The sequence below is a fragment of the Gallus gallus genome, chromosome 24 (genome assembly GCF_016699485.2).
Source record: "Gallus gallus isolate bGalGal1 chromosome 24, bGalGal1.mat.broiler.GRCg7b, whole genome shotgun sequence".
In the NCBI taxonomy this organism is placed as follows: domain Eukaryota; kingdom Metazoa; phylum Chordata; class Aves; order Galliformes; family Phasianidae; genus Gallus; species Gallus gallus.
Genome location: NC_052555.1, coordinates 2,827,549 through 2,847,821, shown reverse-complemented (window position 1 = coordinate 2,847,821; position 20,273 = coordinate 2,827,549). Strand labels below are relative to the sequence as shown.

The window sequence follows — 20,273 nt, the reverse complement described above, 5'->3', positions numbered from 1 at the left end:
TTAGAGGGAAGGCTATAAAATGGTTATGCTCCCTTGGAGGGCACAGGAGTAGCCCTCGTGCTATAAACTTGGATGAGGGCAGTGCAAAACTGCAGCTCTTGAAGTCGCTGGGTCAAAAACACCCCAGCGCAATGTAACACAAATAGGTAAGGAGAAAAGCTTGACTTACTGCAGTAAGGGCCCTGCCCCGGCAGTAGAACCCAGCCTTGCAGGGACCACTTGGCCCAGTCTGCCCTGGAGCAGCACAGTAGAAACCATGGCCACATGGGCTGCACTCTGACAGTCCAGACAGTCCCTTTTTGTTACTGTAGGTTCCCTCTGGGCAGGGCTCAGGTTTAGAGCTGCCTTCACCACAGTAGAAGCCCTGCAAGACAAAGTCAGCTTAATACAGCATTCGGGACTCTTCTATTTAATAGATCCCCCACATACAGCTTCTTCTCTTAGATAGCCACTAAAGAACAACTCACCACTGGGCAAGCTTTGGGTTCTGTCAAGGCAGGAGAGTCACAGTAGTTCCCAGCTGGACACGGTTTGCACCTGTCTTCATCCTCTGCACTGGAATTATCCCAGAAGAACCCAGGGCTACAGGGGAAGGAGAAAGGGAACCCAGTTCCTGGAGGGCAGTTGTAGCCAAGTGGACAATCTCCAGTCTAGAAAGCAAATAAAAGACAGTGAGCGAGGCTTTGTCATTCTTCTCTGGTAGGGAAGTGAGATATGTTAAGGTTCAGCACAGAAAGATCCAAACTTCATCAACAGCTTGAACAACCTGCAATTTTTACTGCAGGAAAATGGGGTAGAAAAAGAAGGGAAAAAAGGGAACTCACAGCCTCATTAGTAAAATTGACAGACAGAAGGCACTGACAGACAAAAGGCAAAGGAAAGACAGAAAACACACATTAAATAGGCTTCATTCACAGTCCCAGCCTCTGAAAAATCACTGGGAGAAGCTGGGCTATGCTTACAGGGTGGGGAATTCCTGAAGGCTCAGTCCCAGCTCTGTAGCAGTACTTCCCTGCAGGGCACAGGGAGCATTCCTCAGCACTGCTGAGTCCTTTCTGTTTACCATAGGTCCCATTGGGGCAAGGCTTCGCATCTGAGCCCTTGAAACGAAATAGAAAAACAGCTCTAACACAACTGCCACATCCCATAACGCCAACATGCAGCAGATGAATATTCCTTTCCAATTAGTGGGAACGAACACGGAAAAGCAAACCAAAGGGCAAAGCAGACACACTCACAGTATCTCCCTGGGGACAGTAGAAGCCCCTCGGGCAGGAGTTTGCATTGGCCTCTGGAGCAACTGCCTGTCCTTCTGGGCACCGGAGACCCGCTGGGCAAACCATGGCCAGCAGCATCACCTCCCGGCTGGTGTGCTCACTAGCACAGTAATGTCCAACAGAGCACAGCAAGCAGGAGGCAGAACCTCGGTCCTACAACACAAAATGATGTCCCTTTAAAAATTCCATCTCATCTAACCTATAAGCAACGATCAGCAGGTAGTTCAGGGTATTCGCCCTGCAGGCAAGAGTGCTTGGCAATGCGAAGCAGGCCCTGTCCTTCCTGAGGGTTATCCATGTGAAAGGCTCTGAGCCTCAAAGCAGTCAATCCAACCAACACCTTTTGCCAGCAGTAACAGAGAAAAACAAACACATTCCCTCATCTTCCCTTGTCACACCGAACTGAAAAGTGCAAATGAGAGATAATCAAGGTCCATTTGTCATAGGGAAGTAAACTCCCATTCATCATTTATCGCACCTCCAATCTTAATGGATGGCTCTAGTGGTAGCCACCAAATTTGTGCAGTGATAGAAAAACAGCCTGGACAGTAGGCTGACATGTCATTTCCCCCTCAATAGTGAAACCCAACAATCATCATTAAAATTACTCATTGCAGTTTGGGGGCAGAGAAATGAGCCTCGGCATCATTTTGTGAGACACAGCTGTGCCATCCACCGTTCCCTTCTGGGGCTCCATCTCATTGTTTTACCTTCCACAGCTAAAGGACTGCTTAACTGCACTGCCATCCAATACTTCCTTCAGAGCATGAACTAAATAGGGGTGTTTGCTATACCATTCCCCTGCAGTACTTACACCAACAATGAAAACTAAAACAAATCACCCAAATCCAAAGCATCTATCCAATAGCACACTGCCAGGTGAGTGATGGATGAAGGGGTTGCATTGCTACTGCAAGCCTCAGGAGTGGGAGTGACTGCAAGAAGAGTATTGCATGTGTGATGCACTTCCAGCATCACGCCTGGAGCAGTGCCAAGCCTGATCATTCAGGACCATGAGGAACATTCCCAGTGCATTTTCTAGATTAGCACTTTCATTATTTAAAGGGTCAGCACAGGTGGGCAATATTGTTTAAAGCACTGTATGCAATATCCTCAAATACCCAGACTCGTAATGCAAGAAGACTGCCTCGTTCCAATGCCTCCTTTGAGGGATGTACCCTTTAGCTCCTCTTCCTACCAAAATTATCCGCTTTTTACATTGAACAGATGCCAAGATAAAATTATTGCTGCTTACAGAGAACTTGCCAGCACCACATGTTTGAGGTGTAACCGTGCCAAGGTCGGGGCAGTGGTACCCTCCAGGGCAAGGGATGCAGTCTGCAGCCACTCTTGCACCATGTTCCACACGGTAAGTTCCTCTACAGGAGGAAAGACAACAGTAGAAAGAGTCACCAATAGCAGCAAAGCGACAAAGAAAAGGACAGTGTGTTTCTGGTTTGCATTTTTAGCCTCTCATATGGAGGATTTCTACGATTTCTGGAGGGAAGAAAATGCATCATTCAGAGAAAAACCTTCCTGGACTGCCCAGCAAGAATGGGAAGTGAATTTGTAAACATTTCTGGTGCAGAATGATAATACCTCTTACAATAAGTGTTCTGAAGCACTCACGTGGGTCAGACACCCACAGCTATGACAGCACATGCAGTGTACTTACATTGGGCAAAGAACTGGCTTGGATGTCCCGCTGGGGCAGAACGCTCCAGCAGGGCAGGCAGTGCAGTCTTCCACTCTGCTGTTCCCCAGCCTGGTGCCATACGTTCCTGCAGGGCAGGGGTGCTGTGTGCCTCTCCACGTACCTTCCCAACAAGAGAGCCAAGAATCACCTTAATTCTTATTAAAGCTTTGAAAAGAGAAAGCAAAATAAAGCCCTTGGGTTCTCTGTTGCTGCTAAGTACTTAAATGAGTTATATGTAATTGTATACTTACATATATGCAAGCATATGTGTGTTTATATATATATATATGTCTCTCTCTCTCTATATATATATACACACACACACACATATACTGAAGTATACACATACAAACCAGGAAATATGATGTTCAATCTTTGCAGGAAGGATTTGGGATTGTATTCATACCAGACACTTTATTGGGCAAATGCCCAGAATTAAAATTAATTCTCTGGAAACGAAGGGAGAGGAACTGATGATACCAACATGCCCAGTTCAAACAGTACAGGTTTAAGGTATTCACTGTACAGAACAGCCAACTGCACGCTGAAATGCTTTGGTGCAAATAAACTAATAGAGCCATGTGCTGCCTTTATCAGAGTCCATAGCATTTCTAAAGACAGAAATAAAGGAAACTTCTTTAATCTCTGGCTAAAACTGCCTACCTTGAGGGCAGTAGTGCCCTGAGCTGCACACACCAGAAGGGACATGAGATCCTCCCACACAAAACCAGCCTGCAGGGCACAGCAAGCACTCCTCTGCTGATTTCAGCCGTGTCCTATTGCTCCAGGTGCCCGGGGCGCACTTATGCTGCACCGCATGCTTTGTGCCTGGTGGGCAGTAGTGACCAACTGGACATGGAGCAGGAGGCTTCTGTTTTCCCCCTGTTCCTGTAAACATAAAGAGATGAAATATAGCCTGCTCTGCAGCACACTGGCTTCAGACAATCCAATTCCCTTGGTGTGTTTTCAGCTCTGGAAGACACTGCATCAAATCTTCTCCTTTTGCACCTTTCCTCCATTCAAAATGAGATAATAATTACTTCCTCTGTTGACAAGAGGTTGTCACAGAACTGCCTACTAAAGCTATTATTTCCAGCCTTGAGAACCCTGCAGGGTGCCTGTGTCCAAACGTGACAGACATTACACTGAAGAGGCCATCAACAGGCAAAACATTTGGATACTGTAATAAAAATGGCTGCTTCTATGTCATTAAGTTCAAACAATAACCATAGGATCAAGGGAAAACCTCAGACTAGAATTAAACCCAACCTGTCCAGAAGGTACAGCAGTCTCTGTAGTAATACCTAACCCTACACTGACACCTTTTCCCCCTTCTACATCACTGATAGCTCACTGACCTGCTCTCATCATTAATGGGGGGACGCACAGTACAAGGTACCAAAGAACACCATTCACTCTGCCATAAAACCACATACCTCTAACACAGAAATATCCAGCAGGACACGTCTCACACTGGGACTTATCAAAGAGGTCAAAGCCACTGCCAACTGTTCCTGGAGGACAGGCATTGCTGGGAAAATGAGGGCTGGATGAGCCCACTGGGCACACGTACCTAAAATAACACAGCAGGTTGGTCAGGGCCAATGGTTCAATGCAAGCAGGAGGCAAACTCTGATCCCAGACAACATAACATGATAAATGGTGCAGCTGGAAAAAAAAAAAGCAGCTACATCTGCTGTACCTCAGAAAATTCCTCCACCAACACAGCCCATATCACAGAGATTTACCAGAAACTGTACTAAAACCTCAACATCCCAGAGGATATCCTTATACAAAAGAAAAACCACACCAAAAAACCAATAACACCACAATGGAGATGAACTATACGTACAGACATATAGGAAAGCACAGAAAGCAACCAAGGCTTACCCTGGTAAGCACTCAGAGTCAGGCTGGGCTAATCCAGCCTGGGTGCAAGCTCTTCCTGCTGGGCAGGCTCTGCAGTCAGTGGCTTCATCCTGTCCTTGGAGAGGATTGTATGTACCTGGTTGGCATGGTGCTGGGTGACTTGCTCCAGCAGGACAGAAATACCCAGCAGGGCACTTCAAACACAATCCATTTCCTAAAGAGAAAGAAGGCATTTAGAGTCCCAAAGGGAGCACGACTTGCTGACAAAACAGAGTCCTACAAAATGCGATGCCTTTACTTTCACCTACAGCAAGAAAGTGTAATGGAAGTTTATTCATAACAGCAATGAAGTTAGTGCAAAGCCAGAAGGTGGTGGTATTGGATTAGCTGATTATTACTGTGACTGAGTGGCTCCTGGAAGCAGTAGAACCATCTGGACCACGTTGGTAATAAGAGAAGTAAGACGCATTGAAAAGCAAACACATCAGCCTGAAAACACACTCTGATGGAGGTAGATTTAATAAGCTCAGCGCCTCAGTCGTACAGGAGCCTGGGGTTTCCATGAAAGCTGGGCTGTTTCCATGTTTGTACTCTGAATACTGAGAGGATTGAATGAGTTTCACAGACTGGAGATGGACTCAATACAAATGAATGGATACCTCCTGGAATGGCAGCCACCTGAGCTGTGAGCATCTCTAAAATCACATATGCTAAGACATGCCTGAACTGCAACTTAAAGGGAACACTGGCAAGATCAATAGGTAGTGAAACAGTGCTTCCTTACTGGTTTTGTCACATTCACAAAGTGCATTTCATTACAGGATGTCCCCAGATGCTTCCCTTAGTGAAAAGGAAACACACATTTAGCACAGGAATATCTACTGTCCACTGAGTCAAAGCTGCCAAGCACACAAAGCAAATACAGTGATACTGGCTGTGAAGGGACTGCAATGGCTCAGTGTTACTGTGGCTCCCAAGAACACTTCCAGGTTGAACCCCAGTGGAGGGGTATGTGCATCACACTGGATGTGCTGTAATGCAGATGGGGAACGCAAACTAAGACCACCATATGGCTCAATATAATTTCCAGCATGTCAGAGTTGATTCTGATGCCCACTGCCTGTTTTGTAGACAGCACTGTGCCATCTCTGCCAAGCTTTCCTTAGGAGAGTGAACAACATTATAGAACATACTACAGGCATAGGATATCAGCTTGCATTATTAAACTGGAAGTGCTTTTGAACTTGTATCTCCTCTGCATCTTCTACAGTGTTTGCTCAGGTGCCATTGGCCCTGTCTCTTGAACGTGGCTGCCTTGATGAGATGCCAGGTTTGTTCCTCGCTGCACCACGTAAACGCAATTCTACTTTTAATTTCAGAAGTGGGTGGAAAGCAGCAATTTCCTAGTCTTAGCTAGTGAGCAAAAAAAAAACTCATTCAACAGTCAAGATGCTTTAGCAGCTGAGTCATTCGCTAGAAAAGCAATGATCAAATAGAAAAATATGGGGCTTGAATCGAAAGAGATAATTATTTCCTCAGCACACGTACCTCTCTGAGGCACAAGGCACAGTAAACGTGAAGGGAGATCGAGCAACCACACTCTAGGATTCCACTCCTGGCACTGCACCTGGTGATTTGTGCCCCTGGACAAAGCATTCTGGACTTGGGCCAAAGCTTGCTTTAGTAATGGAGTTCATCCCCTGAATCTCTCCAACACTATCTTTCCATTTGTATAGCAGCATCAAGAACAGAGCAGCATTTTTATACCGTTGAAAGAGACCCTGAGGTACTCCTAATGTTCAAAACCAGAGTTAGCATAAGAAACATGTGAGTGTTGCAGGGGAAGCCTTGTGCCTACGTCCTTGCAAACACATCAGATCATCACCTGTGGCTTCTACAGCTTCTAAAAGTATAAATTGCAGTGCTTATTTATTGTTAAAATAGAAAAAAAAATAAAGTTTTGACTAATCTGTAGTGCAATTTCACCTTGCTGCAAAAAATGAGCCTATTTTGATTGATTCATATGCATGCAAATGGAGCATCTCTTTCCCAAATGGAAGACGTTCTGTTGACTTCACCACATTACTCCATCACAGACCTGCTGGATGACACCGAGCACATAATTTCAGATTGCTTCCTAATTATTTCTACTGAAAGGACCTTTATCACCTTTTTCTCTACTGAAACTTCTGAGAAATCTCTGCATAGGGTAGGCATGTAAGTGCTGAGGTACACATCCACCCAGGGAATTCCAATGAAGTGGACAATAAATGCCTGTGGATGCAGTAGCTCTGTAGACCAACACTGAGCTTTAGTTCTGCTAATAACAGAACTCTTGAAGGTCATGTTTCAATATGGGATGGATTTCTATTTAAGACGAGTCCATCTGGTTGCTGATTCTGCCAGCTGTGTCTTTTACAGAACGTAAAGCTGCACGATATCCTTCAGGATTGGCACCAGAAGGCAAATACAGTCATACAAAGGATCAGACCCTAAAAACCCCCATTCCACCTCTATCAGCTTGAAACTTTTTAACTGAGATAGCGAAAAGCTTTCACCAATGCTTTATAAACTGCCAGCCAGCAACAGTTTCCTGGATTGGGCCCCCAGCTCTCATGCTGCACACATGTTCATGCATACCTCACTTCCAGAGGTAGCTGTTCATGCAGTCCATTCCATTAAAAACAAAGATTTATTTCACTTAGAGGTGCCACTCATTAGGACGGTTGTCACAACAGAGGCTGCTGACTGCATCACTGATCTCCTGTTCTAACGGACGTCATTGGTGAATAAAATAAACCTGTTGATTAATGGAGGGTACTGCAGGAGTGACCTCAGTGCAAGAGTTCTCCTGCAGCAATACGGACAGCACTCTGCATGCATTGCCACCAGACATCCAGTGGGATCCAACCAGCTGACTGACAGCTGTGGACCTCTCCTTACATGCTCATATTGAGGAAAAGCTACTCCTAACTGTGACCTGCTTGCTTTGACACAGCAGATTGAATCAAGCTAACCACCAAACACCAATTTCCCATGCAACACTGTAAACACAATGACTCGTGCATAGTGTTGGGTGCAGTCTCCCAAGCTAACAAGGTACATATGATGTCTCTTCTTCCCCTGTAATGAGCTCTCTTAAAAGGTGCTCTATGCCAAACACTATATTCTTTGTAAGCCCCTGTGCACCAGCACAAATTATTCCATAGTGGCCCAACTACAACCTGAGTGCATGAAGAGAAGGAAGGGTTGTATTTACTATGCCACTTTTTCTACCCTTCCCTTTCTCACTCTAACTGTACACCTTCTGCCTCACCTTGATTCTTTCAGTGCCATATTTCTCTCCAGAACCTCTCTAAACAGGCAGACTCTGAAAACCTTTCAGTCTCTAAGCTAGAAAGTATGCTGCAAACCTGGCTGTCGCTGTCCTACATGTGAAAGGTTAACTTTACAGCTTGGATACCTCCAGATGAACTGTCTTTAGTTTTGATAAATGTGGTAGCCCCGGGGATTCACTCACCCTACCGAGTAGATGAGGGCAGTGGTTGCACAGTGCCAGCTGAGCAATAAAGACAGCATGACTGACAATAAATAAAGCTCTCCTACATGCAGGACACAGTTTATTTGCAGCCTCTCTCAACAGACTTTTGTTTCTCATTGTTAATCTCTTCCCAAGAAATTATAACCCAAGCATTATGTAAAATACTAATAACTAATGGATGCTGCACTGCCAGTCTGGTGATCTGTAGGAGATTCCATGTTCCTTTCATCCAGCTCTAGCATAGCCTTAAACAGAACCCAGCAAACAAGCATTGTAGCCATCACCCCTTCATACACATGTACCTCACACTGTGATTTAGGGGAAGAATTATCACTCCCACTGCAAAATATTATGACACACACCGGGTAAGAACGAAGAGCTGCTGCTGGGCATGAGAATCCCCTCTTTGGGCTTGAAGCTCCCTGCTGGGCATGGAGGAGTGCCTGTAAGGCTGTCAGCACAGAAGTGACCTACAGAAAAGAACACAACCTATAGTTTAGAAACAACGCTCTAGAACAACTCACTTAAAACCCTTCTGCCAGTTGCACGCTCAGTGATGAAATGCTCATGCCCAGCTAGAATGAATTACTTCTTCTAAGTAAGATTTTCTAAGACTTGATATCAAATGCTTTACTAAACTCCAGATGGATTATCTGAAGAGCGTTAAAAAAAATGGATTTAACTGTGCAATAAAACTGCCACTGCTATGTTGAAATATATTGCTATGTATCAGCATAGCAATGACACTTCATTCACACGCACGCAACACTTAAGTACACAGATTATATATAATTAAAGTCAGTCAAACTGTGCAAAAGAATGCTGAGAATCCTCAAGCCTCTCTGGCTTGCGATGGTATTGAAGCTCCTTTCCATCTTTGCAAGTGGTCTGGCTCATTTACTCTGATTTACAAGAGCTGATGGAGAACATGCCCATTAGAACACACAGGACTAATTTTAACACTAAAACATTGAATTTCAGCATTGGATACTCAACAAGTATTTGCCTCATTGATCATCTATTGAGATATTTTCACTTGCTCTCTCCAGGTTCTGCTATCAATACGCTTCAGCTGAAATCTGACCTCAGCCTTTGGTTGATCTTGTGTCGTAAACAATAATACAGCAGCAAATGCGGCACTGAGAAATCCATGCACTGACATGCCCACAGCACTTACTCAAACTTCTTGCAAGTATGGCCTATAAATGGTTCCTTAAGTCCAAAGAATGCAGCACTTTCTGGATTATTATTGTTAATGGAGCCAGGATACGTTCCCTGACTCTCTACGGGACACCATGAATAGTTAAGTATAATATGATACACACTCACAAAGACATCATCATTTGCCTCGTGCAGCTTCTGTACAGATTACTTATTTGCTGCATTTTCATACACGATCTCAGGCACTGGAAATACAGCAAACTCCTCTATTTTGTCATCTGTGTATTATTATAGCTGGATCTAATAAATTACTGAGGTTTCGGTCTAGCACGATCTCTAGCTATTCTATTTCTCCATCTACTAGGAGGCAAGGTATCCAAAAGTACAGGAACTCTTCATTATTTAATAAAAAGGATTCTAATTACAGATGTAAGAATCAAGTTACAAGGTTCAGTGACTCTGCAGGAGGCACCTGGAGCTGCTCATTAAACACTTCATCATCACATGCAAGACAGGGCTTAGAGGGGAGGGGATGGTTTGGTAGGACTGCAGATTGTGAACGGCATCCCTGTAGTGACATTAAATATTCCTTTGCAAAAATCACAGCTACGCCACGCTCTCCCTGTCAGCCCATATTTCTTGGGTTCTGCTGGGTAGAAAATGTGAATTAAAACCTGATTATACGTGCAGGGAATTATCAGGAATAGCACCGCTACCTGCAGCACTAAATATTTCCTATTACCAAGCACTGCAAAGAACAGAACAGAACTTGTGTGGAGGGCCTTGAGGGTGTACCAAAGCCCCACACTTTTTCACAGGAAAAGATCCCAACAGAAAGCTAACCTTAGGCTACCAAATCCTCAGCAGGCTTGTATTCGCTCTTTAGAATGTATAAAGGACATGACAGGTTTTAATGTTGAAGAAAACTCTTTCTGGTAACAGGTAGTCTCCTTCAATTTCTGTCTTAATGAATAAAGACACTCACGAGATGCACTCACCTGCTGGACAGGGCTGGCATATCAGTGTGCCTTCAGCTGAGACAGAACCACGGGCATAGGTAACGCAACGAGTGCGGCTTGGATCCGGCTCCTGCCCAGCCAAACAGTGCTAAGGGGAAGAAACAGAAGCTCAGACCAATGGGCTCAATGGGCCTCTGATGCCCAAAGCTATGTCCAAAGGAGGCCTGAGTCAGGCCATGAACCAGTACTGCATTCTTGTGCTTCCTCCTTCTCTGCCCTCTCCTCCTTGCCAGCACTCCCTCAGATCTGCCCTTCAGGGTTAATTTGCAGAAACAAACTCACTCCAAACTCCTTTGGGTCCTCAGCAGAGGGTTTTAATGGAAAACAAGAGATCTGAGCACTAATAATCTCAAATTTTAGATAAGCAACGTGCATCCTGACAATACACTCACATTCAGGTCCCACCTGTCAGAAAAGCTGACCTTGAAAAATAACGTGCTTGTTTTTGTACCTGCCTGCTCCGTCCATCTGGGCAGACATGGCTCTCTGGGCATTCCAGGCACTCCAACTCTCCCTCTGGAGAATACTGGCCAGGATTACAGCTCCTCTGCACACCATTACGTGGATCACAGGAATAGCCATCCGGGCATGCACGACATCCAGCTCCACTCTCTAGGCTGAGATAGCCTTTGGGACAGACCTGCAGCGTCATCAGAAGCAGCATCAGATCCAGAGAAACATCATTGGCATGACTACATGCAGCTCAAATGTTAGAAAGAAAGGATCTCGAATCATTTTCAAAATCCAACCTCCACACCCTGAAGAGTTCATAGAATCACAGAATGATTCATCAAACTCTTCTACAAACTCTTCAGTTCATGGAATTCCCATAGAGTTCCCAGCATGTACTTTTTACCATCAGTACTGTAAAGATGGAATCAAGGCAGTGCTGCTCGCTGTCTACGTGGATGGACGCATGGCTTGTTCTGAGCAAAATCAAAGCCAAATACCATTTCTTTCCCCCCAGAAAATCTCAAACCAAACTGAAAAATCTGGTTTGAAGCTTGAAATGAGATGATTCAAAGTATGTGGCAGCAAATGTAGAGATGTGGAAAATACTACTCCCACCTGTCTGCTCTCCTTCCCTGCTCATCAGCTTACCTGGCAGGCTGTGATGTCCACTTGAGCTGTAAGTTCATTGGCTGTTCCCAGTGGGCATTTCCTTGGAGCTTTTTGACCCCCAGGGCAACTGGAACAAAAATAATGAGTTTTAAAACCAATCTCTTCCACTTCCATCTCCTAAAAGCCAGTATGGTGTCGTGCAGCTAGATGACCACCCCCATCTACTCAAAGATAGAGTGATGAATTCAAATCAGATCGTTTCAGAACCTCAAAGGGAGCTAATGCAGTTTTAGTCTTTCAGGAGTTGAGATGCAATGCTTGGATCGCACATCCACAAGCAGAAGTTGCAGCAGGAGACCTAGCAACCCAAGTCAACATGTCTTTTACAGTCTTGTCTTGAGATTTACCTGAGAACTCTGAGATGGCAATGTCAACGACACACTATAGTTTAGGATGGCTTTCCAACTGAAACGTGGTTTTGTCAAGCTGACACTTCCCAGGAAGAACAATCACTGATTTCAAGGGGAGCTGTGGATGCACCAATCACTGCAGAAAGCCCCAGAAAGCACCTCTGATCCAAAGACATTGGTTTTCATGGTCAGCTGATTACTTCTATGGGAAACTAGCACCACACTTTGCACATCACAAGACAGCTCTCTGTACTTTTTCAGCCTAGCAGAATGCTGCAAATGCCCCAAAGTTTAATTTGCTTATTGCAGGAGTAGAAGCACAGAGAGAAAGGAAAGCAGGAGACTTACTAGAAGCCCGCTGGACATTCCAAGCAGTTGCCAGCTGTGTAGTAATGTCCCTGCCTGCAGTCTATGAGACACTGGGTCTGGCAGTCTACATTGCTCTCTGGTAAGAGGGAAGAGGTCCCTATAAGAAAGTAGAAGAAAATATACCTCATTTATTCTATTTTTATTTATTCGTTTATTTCTCAGAGTAAGCTGTCTGTTCTGCACTCAAATGAGCATCCTTGTGCTGTTACCTGAAAACCCTGTCACACTTCATTCTCTCCTGTCTCTTAAAAAATTAGCTCTTCTCAGTGAAAGCACCCCCCTTCCCTGCCTGTTTTCTCCCATGAATTAATTAAAAACAAAAAACCACCCATGGTTTTGAAAGAGCTGCAGCCAGACCCAAGAGTTTATAACCAGAGCGAGCTAAACAACTGTCATCCCTAATGCCTTACAGCCTTCAGAAGGTAACAGTGTCAGCACTAATACAACAACAAGTCTGTCTGAATAAGAAAGTTATCCACTCACCTGTCAGGAAGATCCTAAGGCTACAGAATAAGATCAGCCAACTCAAAGCATTAGCCATGGGGGTGGTAAACAATTGCTAAAGAAATGCTCTGATGTTATGTCGAAAACATTTCTTGAACATCTGGTGTTGCCTCTGCTGAAGCCCAGCGTAACCAAATCCCTCTCACGTAATCACTTTCCAATAGAGCCCAGAGTGAAATGAACACCGTGAAGCAGAAAGATGGCTCAGGAGGTAAAACAGTAGAAAATGCCCTATAGTGATGGTGCTAATAAGAGAGAAAACTCATTTGAACAAGAGATAATGTATACCTTCCAAGCATCCTGTGGGCAGGGAGATCGAAAGGCTCTTTGTCATCATCCTGCATGTCTGTCTGCTCAGAAGATAACCCCATGGGGTCACGAAGTTATTCTTCTATGTCTACATGAAACATTTCCTTCTTGCAAACCATTTGTTCTGCCACGTCAGGTTCTTCCTGGAATCTGAAAAGCCTGGTGAATTCTTCCTGAAACTCCATTCTCCCCTGTAATGTACACCGTCTTCTAGCTAAGTTTTCCTGTTCCAAGAAATACCCTTTGATGAAACACAAGATTAAACTTTGTGAGAGCAGTGGCGGTGCTGGGGAGCAAAGAGAACTTGTAGCTCTACAGCAAGAGCAAAACAAGCAGAACATATCCCGAAGCAATTTCATGCACATCCTACTTCAGAGCAGCCTTGTTTTCAAAGTCTTCTCCTACTTTTAGAAGTAATATAAAAAATTCAAGATTCAGCACCTGCTCCAGTGAAAACTGCAAAGAGATCCTTTTCCCCCCTGTAAATAACAATATCCTCTCTTTGCTTCTAGAGCCTCCTGGAAGCCCAATGCTACTGAGAGGGCTTTGGAAACAGATCGATTACTGGCAACAGAAGGAAAAACACTCTTCTGTCTTCCAAGTTTCATGCTGATGCAATTCTACTGGGAGGCAAGAGCCAGGATGAGGCTGCCTGTAGGTTCATATGGAACTACTGGGGGAGCCCTTTTGTGCAAAAAATTAAAACAGTGGTAATAAACAAAATCCTCCTTCTCTTCCACATCCCTGTAGTTTCTATTAAGAGATCCACACAGCTACTGAAGTGTCTTCTCATTCCTGTAAGCCCTTCTAGAAGGCGGATGAGGAGGAAAGCTGGAGAGCCCAGTGAAAGCAAAGCTCCTTTTGGAAAGCACAGTCCTACCACGCATTGCTGCAGGGTGAAATTGCTTTTATTTAATTTTCCTTTTCAGAAAACAGCCTTTACACTTTGGGCTGGAACATACAGCACATGTTACCCTTGGATTGTTCAAGTGCTCTCGTGGATGATTATGTCACAGCATTTCTAGACAGCAGGGAGCAGAAGCCCTAACCATGGTGGCAGAGCATCCACAAACAGGCCTCACGCCTGCCTTCCTAACTAGCAAAGCGCCATCTGTTGCACTTTATAAAGTCTTTAATTAAACTCCTCCAGTAGAACTCAGATATGTCTGTTTCTTCCTATTCTACAAACAATTCCTGGAAATCTCTGCAATTATCTTATATTACAGACAAGAATTGCCAATTAAAACCTAATCAACACAGTGTAAAGGCAGGCACCAGGCCAAGTGCTTCTAATTTTCTTCCCATTTCCGACCTGCTTGCCCCTTGTACTTCAGAAAGTTCAGAGAAGACAGAAGATGCAATAGAAGGTGCAATAGAAGGCAGAAAAGGAGAGAAAAATGGTAAGATTCACACTGCTTCATTTTCACTAATTAACTATGGGATTCTTGGATTTATGCACAGGTAACTCACAGGTCACAACCAACGCAAGACAAAGGCAAAGAATGCATCTGCTGCATGGCTGATGGCTCATTTAGGGGATGGAAGACTGATGTGGTGCTCCCTCTGATCTGCTGAACCGGAGCTCACAGAGGTCAGTGCCTCATCGTGTGTCACCCACTGCTAAAGCACAAAGTCCTGCCTCGTCATTAAGGCTCCCCAGCTCTGAGCTCCAACCCTCTCAACACAGATTCTGACAGCTGCTGGGTCTGCATCAGTGTTGAATCAGCCCACTCCATCTGTCTCTGCCACAGCCACTTCTGGCATTAGCAAGAAGACAAGTCTGGCTTGATGCACTTCATTCCTGGGCTGCTACAGAAACGAACAGCAGAACAACCTGAGACTCACTCCAGGACACCAGGATTTACTTTCATAGAGCAGCAGCATCATTCACCTGAAACACCACGAAACCCTGCAGTTTACACTGGAGGGTAAAACTGCAGCTATCTATTCCTGGCTAGAAAGAAAACAGAGCTTTACTATTATTTTATCACCTTTTGTCAAGAAACAAATAGATGCAGATTGAATTACAAACCTGAGCTGTTGGAAGCAATGTGCAAATACCTAAAGGAGATTCCAGCAAGGAAAATAAATAGGCGTGCCCTTTTCTCAGCTGCATGTATTTAGGACTAGCAAGCACTGGCACATGGGATGTGCCAATTGGGACACAAACTAAGAAGCCCCAATTTTCTTAACTGAAACACCAAAAAAATCAGTCCTGCTCAGCTCACTGCCAACAGTAATAAAGTGCTGGATGTATAAGAAGCATTGCTACCTACCTTATAACAGGAAGGGTGTGTGTGCCTACCTGTTCTTCACCCAAAGCACCAGGGAAGGCATCTCACCTCGCAGAAAGGTGCCATCAGTTACATTGAGATTAGTCAGCATTTCATGTAGGCAATGCCCCCCAGTCATCAAACCTCATAAAGTGTCCATTTTCTAAATGAAAAATAGGCAAATACCCACATTTGCTAATCTCATTCCACACCACGTCTTTTTCTTGGGGGGGGGGGAAGGGAGGCACAAAGGGCTCAGAACTGTGGGGAGAGGCAAGAAGTAGAAATCACATGGAGAATGGTTTCATTACTTGTATTTGCACAGCAGAAAAAAAAAAGACTTCTTCAACAGCTTCAGGAGATTTCTCATTAAAGCAAAACGAAAAGATCTGCAAGTTTAAATCAAAAAGCATGCTTTGTTCCTCTACACAAACAAGCACTTTTCTACTTCAAGCCACCACCTGTCTCATAAAGTGGCAGGAATGACACGGATGGCTCAGGGCAGAGCTCCCTCCCATCCACTTCCCTCTCTTTTTCCTTATTCTTATACAGATAGTTCTACTTAAGTGCTTAAGGATTAATATATTAATATTCCCCCTTTAGAGCTGCAAAGCTGGGCCACAGCTTTCTTACATGAATGCATACATATATTTACACACACACTATTAAAAAAAACCCCAAACTCTGCAAATCCCTTCTAACAATCCCTATAAACACCACGCATAATTCACATCAGCTCACAGGTAGCTGCAATGCCCCACTATATCTGCATCTCAGACACCTGCTAACACAGGGCAGAACATCACAAGGCACCAATGCTCCTCAGGACAGAGCTGCAGATGCACTCAGAGGTGCTGCAGTGATACAGAGGCTACTTTCGTATTACACAGCTTGAGTGCTGAAGGAGAAGCTGTGAGGTTTAAACGAGGGGCCATAAAGTTCAGTGACATGCAGGCATCACTGCAGTCAGGGTGCCAACACATGCATCATGTTCAGCCACCCTTCATGGATGAATGAAAGCTTTCCCCCTCCTGTGAGGAACAACAGCAGTGAAACAACAGCGTAAAATCGCACCACTGCTTTATCTTGCATGCTGTTTTGCATGCTAAGCATCATCCCAACCAAACTGTGAATTTACAAAGGCAATAAACTTCTGAGAGAGAGAGAGAGAGAGTAATTAAATGGTTATAACACAGAATAACAGGAAGATCTCCAGGCAAATTTAGATTAAGATGCAGCACCGCTTCCCCACATTGCATCCAGTGGCCCCAATGAAGGCAACCAATGGGTTAGGGCAGCATAAAACAGAGCAGGGAAAGGCAGAAAGAGAGGGAGGAATCCCAGCTCTAGAGAAATCAGTGGCAAAACGCTTCTGGATTCATCCAGGGCTAAGATTTCACACAACAGCACACACATCTTGTATCAAAACCGCTTATGTTAAACACAGCTTTGAGAGTGCATTATGACCAACAGTAAGTAACAAAAATATGCTGTATCAACAAAACCTTTTCTTTACAAAAGCAGCATTAGGGGCAGCAAAGGTTGTCAAAGACAAACATCCAAAGGGGCTCAGCTGGGAAAAGCCGTCTTAAGCACAGGTGCTCTCAGCTGAAATGAAAAATGTTGACAAATGTTGTCATTTCTTTCACTCAGAGGGATAAGGCATGCTTTGCTCCATCCCTATGCCCATTGAGTAGATTGCTCTGTCTCCTATCCCACCCTAAACCCAGCTCAGAACAGACTGTATCACGCACTACCATTTTTCCCCCATCACTGTGCCCAGGACAAGGGCAAGCAGAAAGCACTGCCATCACAGGATGAACCAAAGCAGCTGGGTCAGAACAGACACCCCCCCCCCCACCCCCTTCCCTTGCTTTACTCTCACATGGCTTTCCATTTTCTCTGGCATGCAGACAGTTATGAAACAGCTCAGTGCTGCTCCTGGACATCATCACAGGGCTTGCAAAACTTCATCAAGCCTGCTTCATCACCAGATGTGAGTCTGTTGGGGGCCTTCTTAGATAGCTGCACTCTAAGAGACTTTGGGCATCATTTGCTCAATTACATAATCACATCACAATTAACAAAAACTTTATTCTGGTGAGACAGTGCTCAAAACCTCACATTTGTTTGCACTGCCCTTAGCAAGAGGGGGCTGGGAAGGCTAAAGGCCCTTTTAATCCCACTGCCCACAACTCTTTGCTTCCTATGGTGCCCAGCAGCAAGGACACCTCTTGCTGCCTTCCACCTCCAGAGGTGGATTAACATCACTGCAGATTTGGTATCAAAAAGGAGATCCAAAACCACCCAGAAGAGCTGACCTCACCTTCTGAAGTTTTCTCTACTGCAATATTAAATAGGGACTGGGAAGCACATGGGGGGATTGGTTAACAGGTATATTTTGTTTGCTGCTAAGACAATAAAAGCGTAATCACTGATGTTGACCTGGTGCTACTGCTTTGTTAGCTCACTGTATCAAACCCAACTTCAGACAATGAAAGCAGAGTAATGGGACCAGTGCTGAGCTACCCACCAACCTACCACTGAAACTGGCCCGAGGAAGCACTGCAAACGTGGAGAGAGCTTTCCAAAGGGAGAAAAGAATGTGCACACAGTCATGAAGGCAGGGTTGGCTGCAGCTCTACTGTGGGTTAATGCAATGCCTGCCAGCTACACAGAAAGTGTTCTGGAAAAGCAGTACAGGGAGATCCTACTATTTCACCATAAAGGAGGCAAAATTCTTCTGTCTGGATATCATGGTCTGAAAGAATTGCTTGGCTTCTCCCTGAGAAAGTTTCAAGGGCCTCAGTCCTTCATGGCCTCTTGTTTAAGAGAAGAATCACAGTAGGCAGTCCCTGCCAGCAAGCACCAGGGTTTTAACAGCCAGACAACTGCAGCCAAATGTTAGTATAGGATGACCCAGTGGAACAAAATAAACACTGGTGATAAGCTGGGATAGGATCAAGAGAGTGCTGAACACCAGACTAACCCACGGATCAGGTGTGAATCCCAACAGCACGGCTCACTTTCAGCTCTGGTGTGATCAGACCAGAATAATAAGAGATTTGACCTTGTTCCAGTCACGCTTGTGTGTTTGTCCCAGTAGATCCTTTTCCACTTTGTTTTTTTCTAATAAAACTGTGTCTGCTGTTAATAAAACAAACAGGCATGTCGCTATCCCAGTGGGTGCAGCCTCGTTAATTTTATATTCCTTCACTTAAAACAGAGGAATGTTTTCTGGCCCTGTGAATAGCAACCCTCCCCCAAAGCAATTACTGATCTGTTGACAAACCTGGGGGAACCATTTCAGCTTGGACTTCCTAAAAATACTGCAAATTTGCATAGGAAACTGGCAAAAGAATAAGTGATGCAGCTCCAAAACCAGCCCTGAGGAAGCTCTTCAGAATGAGTTACTTATAGGAGGATGAGCAAGACAGGACTAATAAACACCTCCATTCAACTCCTAGTAGAGGAAGGAGGTGAGTAGCATGGTGCTCAATGTTCAAACCAGCCCCAGGGTTTATTCAGTAGATGGGTTAATGATGAGTTAAGTAAATATGAGCAAAGCACACCTGGGGTGTAACAGCATAGCTGTAGCTCAGTTGCAGAGGTGAATAAAAAGTTTCTTTGAGTAAATAAAAGGTGTCACCACTGCAAGATAGACTGCAGCACTGCCATTCTAGAACACTGCTGTCAACCATCCAGCTGCAATAAGGCTCATGTATTCCTGTCGGTAAGCTTTCCTTTCCCTCCCAAACAAGAGTGGAAGATCCATACAGTTAATCTGACAACAGAGTGCAGGGAAAGTGTGGTCACTCAGTGCCAGTCTGCAGAGAGCAGGGATCCAAGCAGCTGTTGTGTGCAGCTGCTGTTCCTCCACTTCTTTACATGCATGTGCATAAGATGCTGTAACAGTGCAGTCTGAAGCCCAGTAAAATCAACTATGAAAAGGTTATCAGATTCAAAAGCACACAGCAAACCACAGAGGAACAGCAGACAGGAGTCTAGAAAGCCCAAGCTTCTACTTCTGCAAGATGCATAGAGTAAAATGCAGTGCAGAGCAAACCTTAACTGCAAGTGCTCCTCCCAGCACCAGGGCTGGTTTGGGAACAACGTCCTATGTTTTACAAGGAAAATAACAGCTGCTATGTGAGAAAAGCAGCATCAACTGCTAACAAAGTAGTTCAGTTTTATTAGAAGTCACCCCACACTGCATCCCTTTCATATTCTTTCACTTCAGTTCTTAATTAGTACAATCATCACTCATCTTGGGGTAAGTACTGGAGTGCCATCAGACTTGCATGCTCAAGGAAATGTGGTAGCTGTCATTGTTTCTCCAGGAAAGCATGCGGCCTACTGCATCCTCCTGAAATCCAGGCTGATCCCACAACACAGGAGCAGAAGCAACGCCTTTCAAACCCTGCCAAGGCCCCGCAAACAGGTCTCTGCTCAGGAAATTGGGCTGTGTCAGAAGTCTCCAAAGCTAAAGTAGCAGCACAAGTGTCAAAGCCTAGGAAAAAAATACTGCAGTGAGTGCCAGCAGCAGAATATAGAGTGAAAAGACATTTGGAAGGAAAAAAAACCCTAGCCTTTCAAAAACATCAGGCTGGTAATCTATCAAAGGCTGCAAAGTGTTATATTAAGGGACCTCATATGACCCATCTGAGGCACTCGGCGAGTTTGCAGTCTCTTCATTGTGAAGTACTGGAAAATCTGATGCTTCTAATGGAATCCTCAGATTCAGATATTAAAGTGATGAATGGCTTCTAACAGGACAGACAAA

At 44.7% G+C, this 20,273-nt stretch overlaps 1 protein-coding gene across 33 annotated transcripts in view; it reads right to left on the bottom strand.

The window, feature by feature from the left end:
* The window catches only part of LOC101748867 (zonadhesin-like), a 140,607-nt gene that overhangs the window by 93,591 nt on the left and 26,743 nt on the right, over positions 1-20,273 (bottom strand). For 27 of the 33 annotated variants that reach the window (XM_040652112.1, XM_040652123.1, XM_040652113.1 and 24 more), the window contains exons 1-15: positions 12,888-13,026; positions 12,384-12,501; positions 11,665-11,752; positions 11,015-11,203; positions 10,543-10,651; positions 8,746-8,853; positions 4,864-5,056; positions 4,410-4,546; positions 3,637-3,861; positions 2,953-3,094; positions 2,533-2,656; positions 1,239-1,430; positions 963-1,100; positions 468-650; positions 170-364 (exon numbers count right to left, since the gene is read on the bottom strand). In XM_040652112.1, coding sequence (XP_040508046.1) covers positions 170-364; positions 468-650; positions 963-1,100; positions 1,239-1,430; positions 2,533-2,656; positions 2,953-3,094; positions 3,637-3,861; positions 4,410-4,546; positions 4,864-5,056; positions 8,746-8,853; positions 10,543-10,651; positions 11,015-11,203; positions 11,665-11,752; positions 12,384-12,501; positions 12,888-12,945 — 2,199 coding nt within the window. In that variant the 5' untranslated portion in view covers positions 12,946-13,026. Of the gene's footprint in view, positions 1-169; positions 365-467; positions 651-962; positions 1,101-1,238; positions 1,431-2,532; positions 2,657-2,952; positions 3,095-3,636; positions 3,862-4,409; positions 4,547-4,863; positions 5,057-8,745; positions 8,854-10,542; positions 10,652-11,014; positions 11,204-11,664; positions 11,753-12,383; positions 12,502-12,887; positions 13,031-13,196; positions 13,459-20,273 lie in introns of those variants that run through there. The other 6 variants (XM_040652136.1, XM_015298149.3, XM_025143347.3 and 3 more) reach the window with 5 other exon arrangements.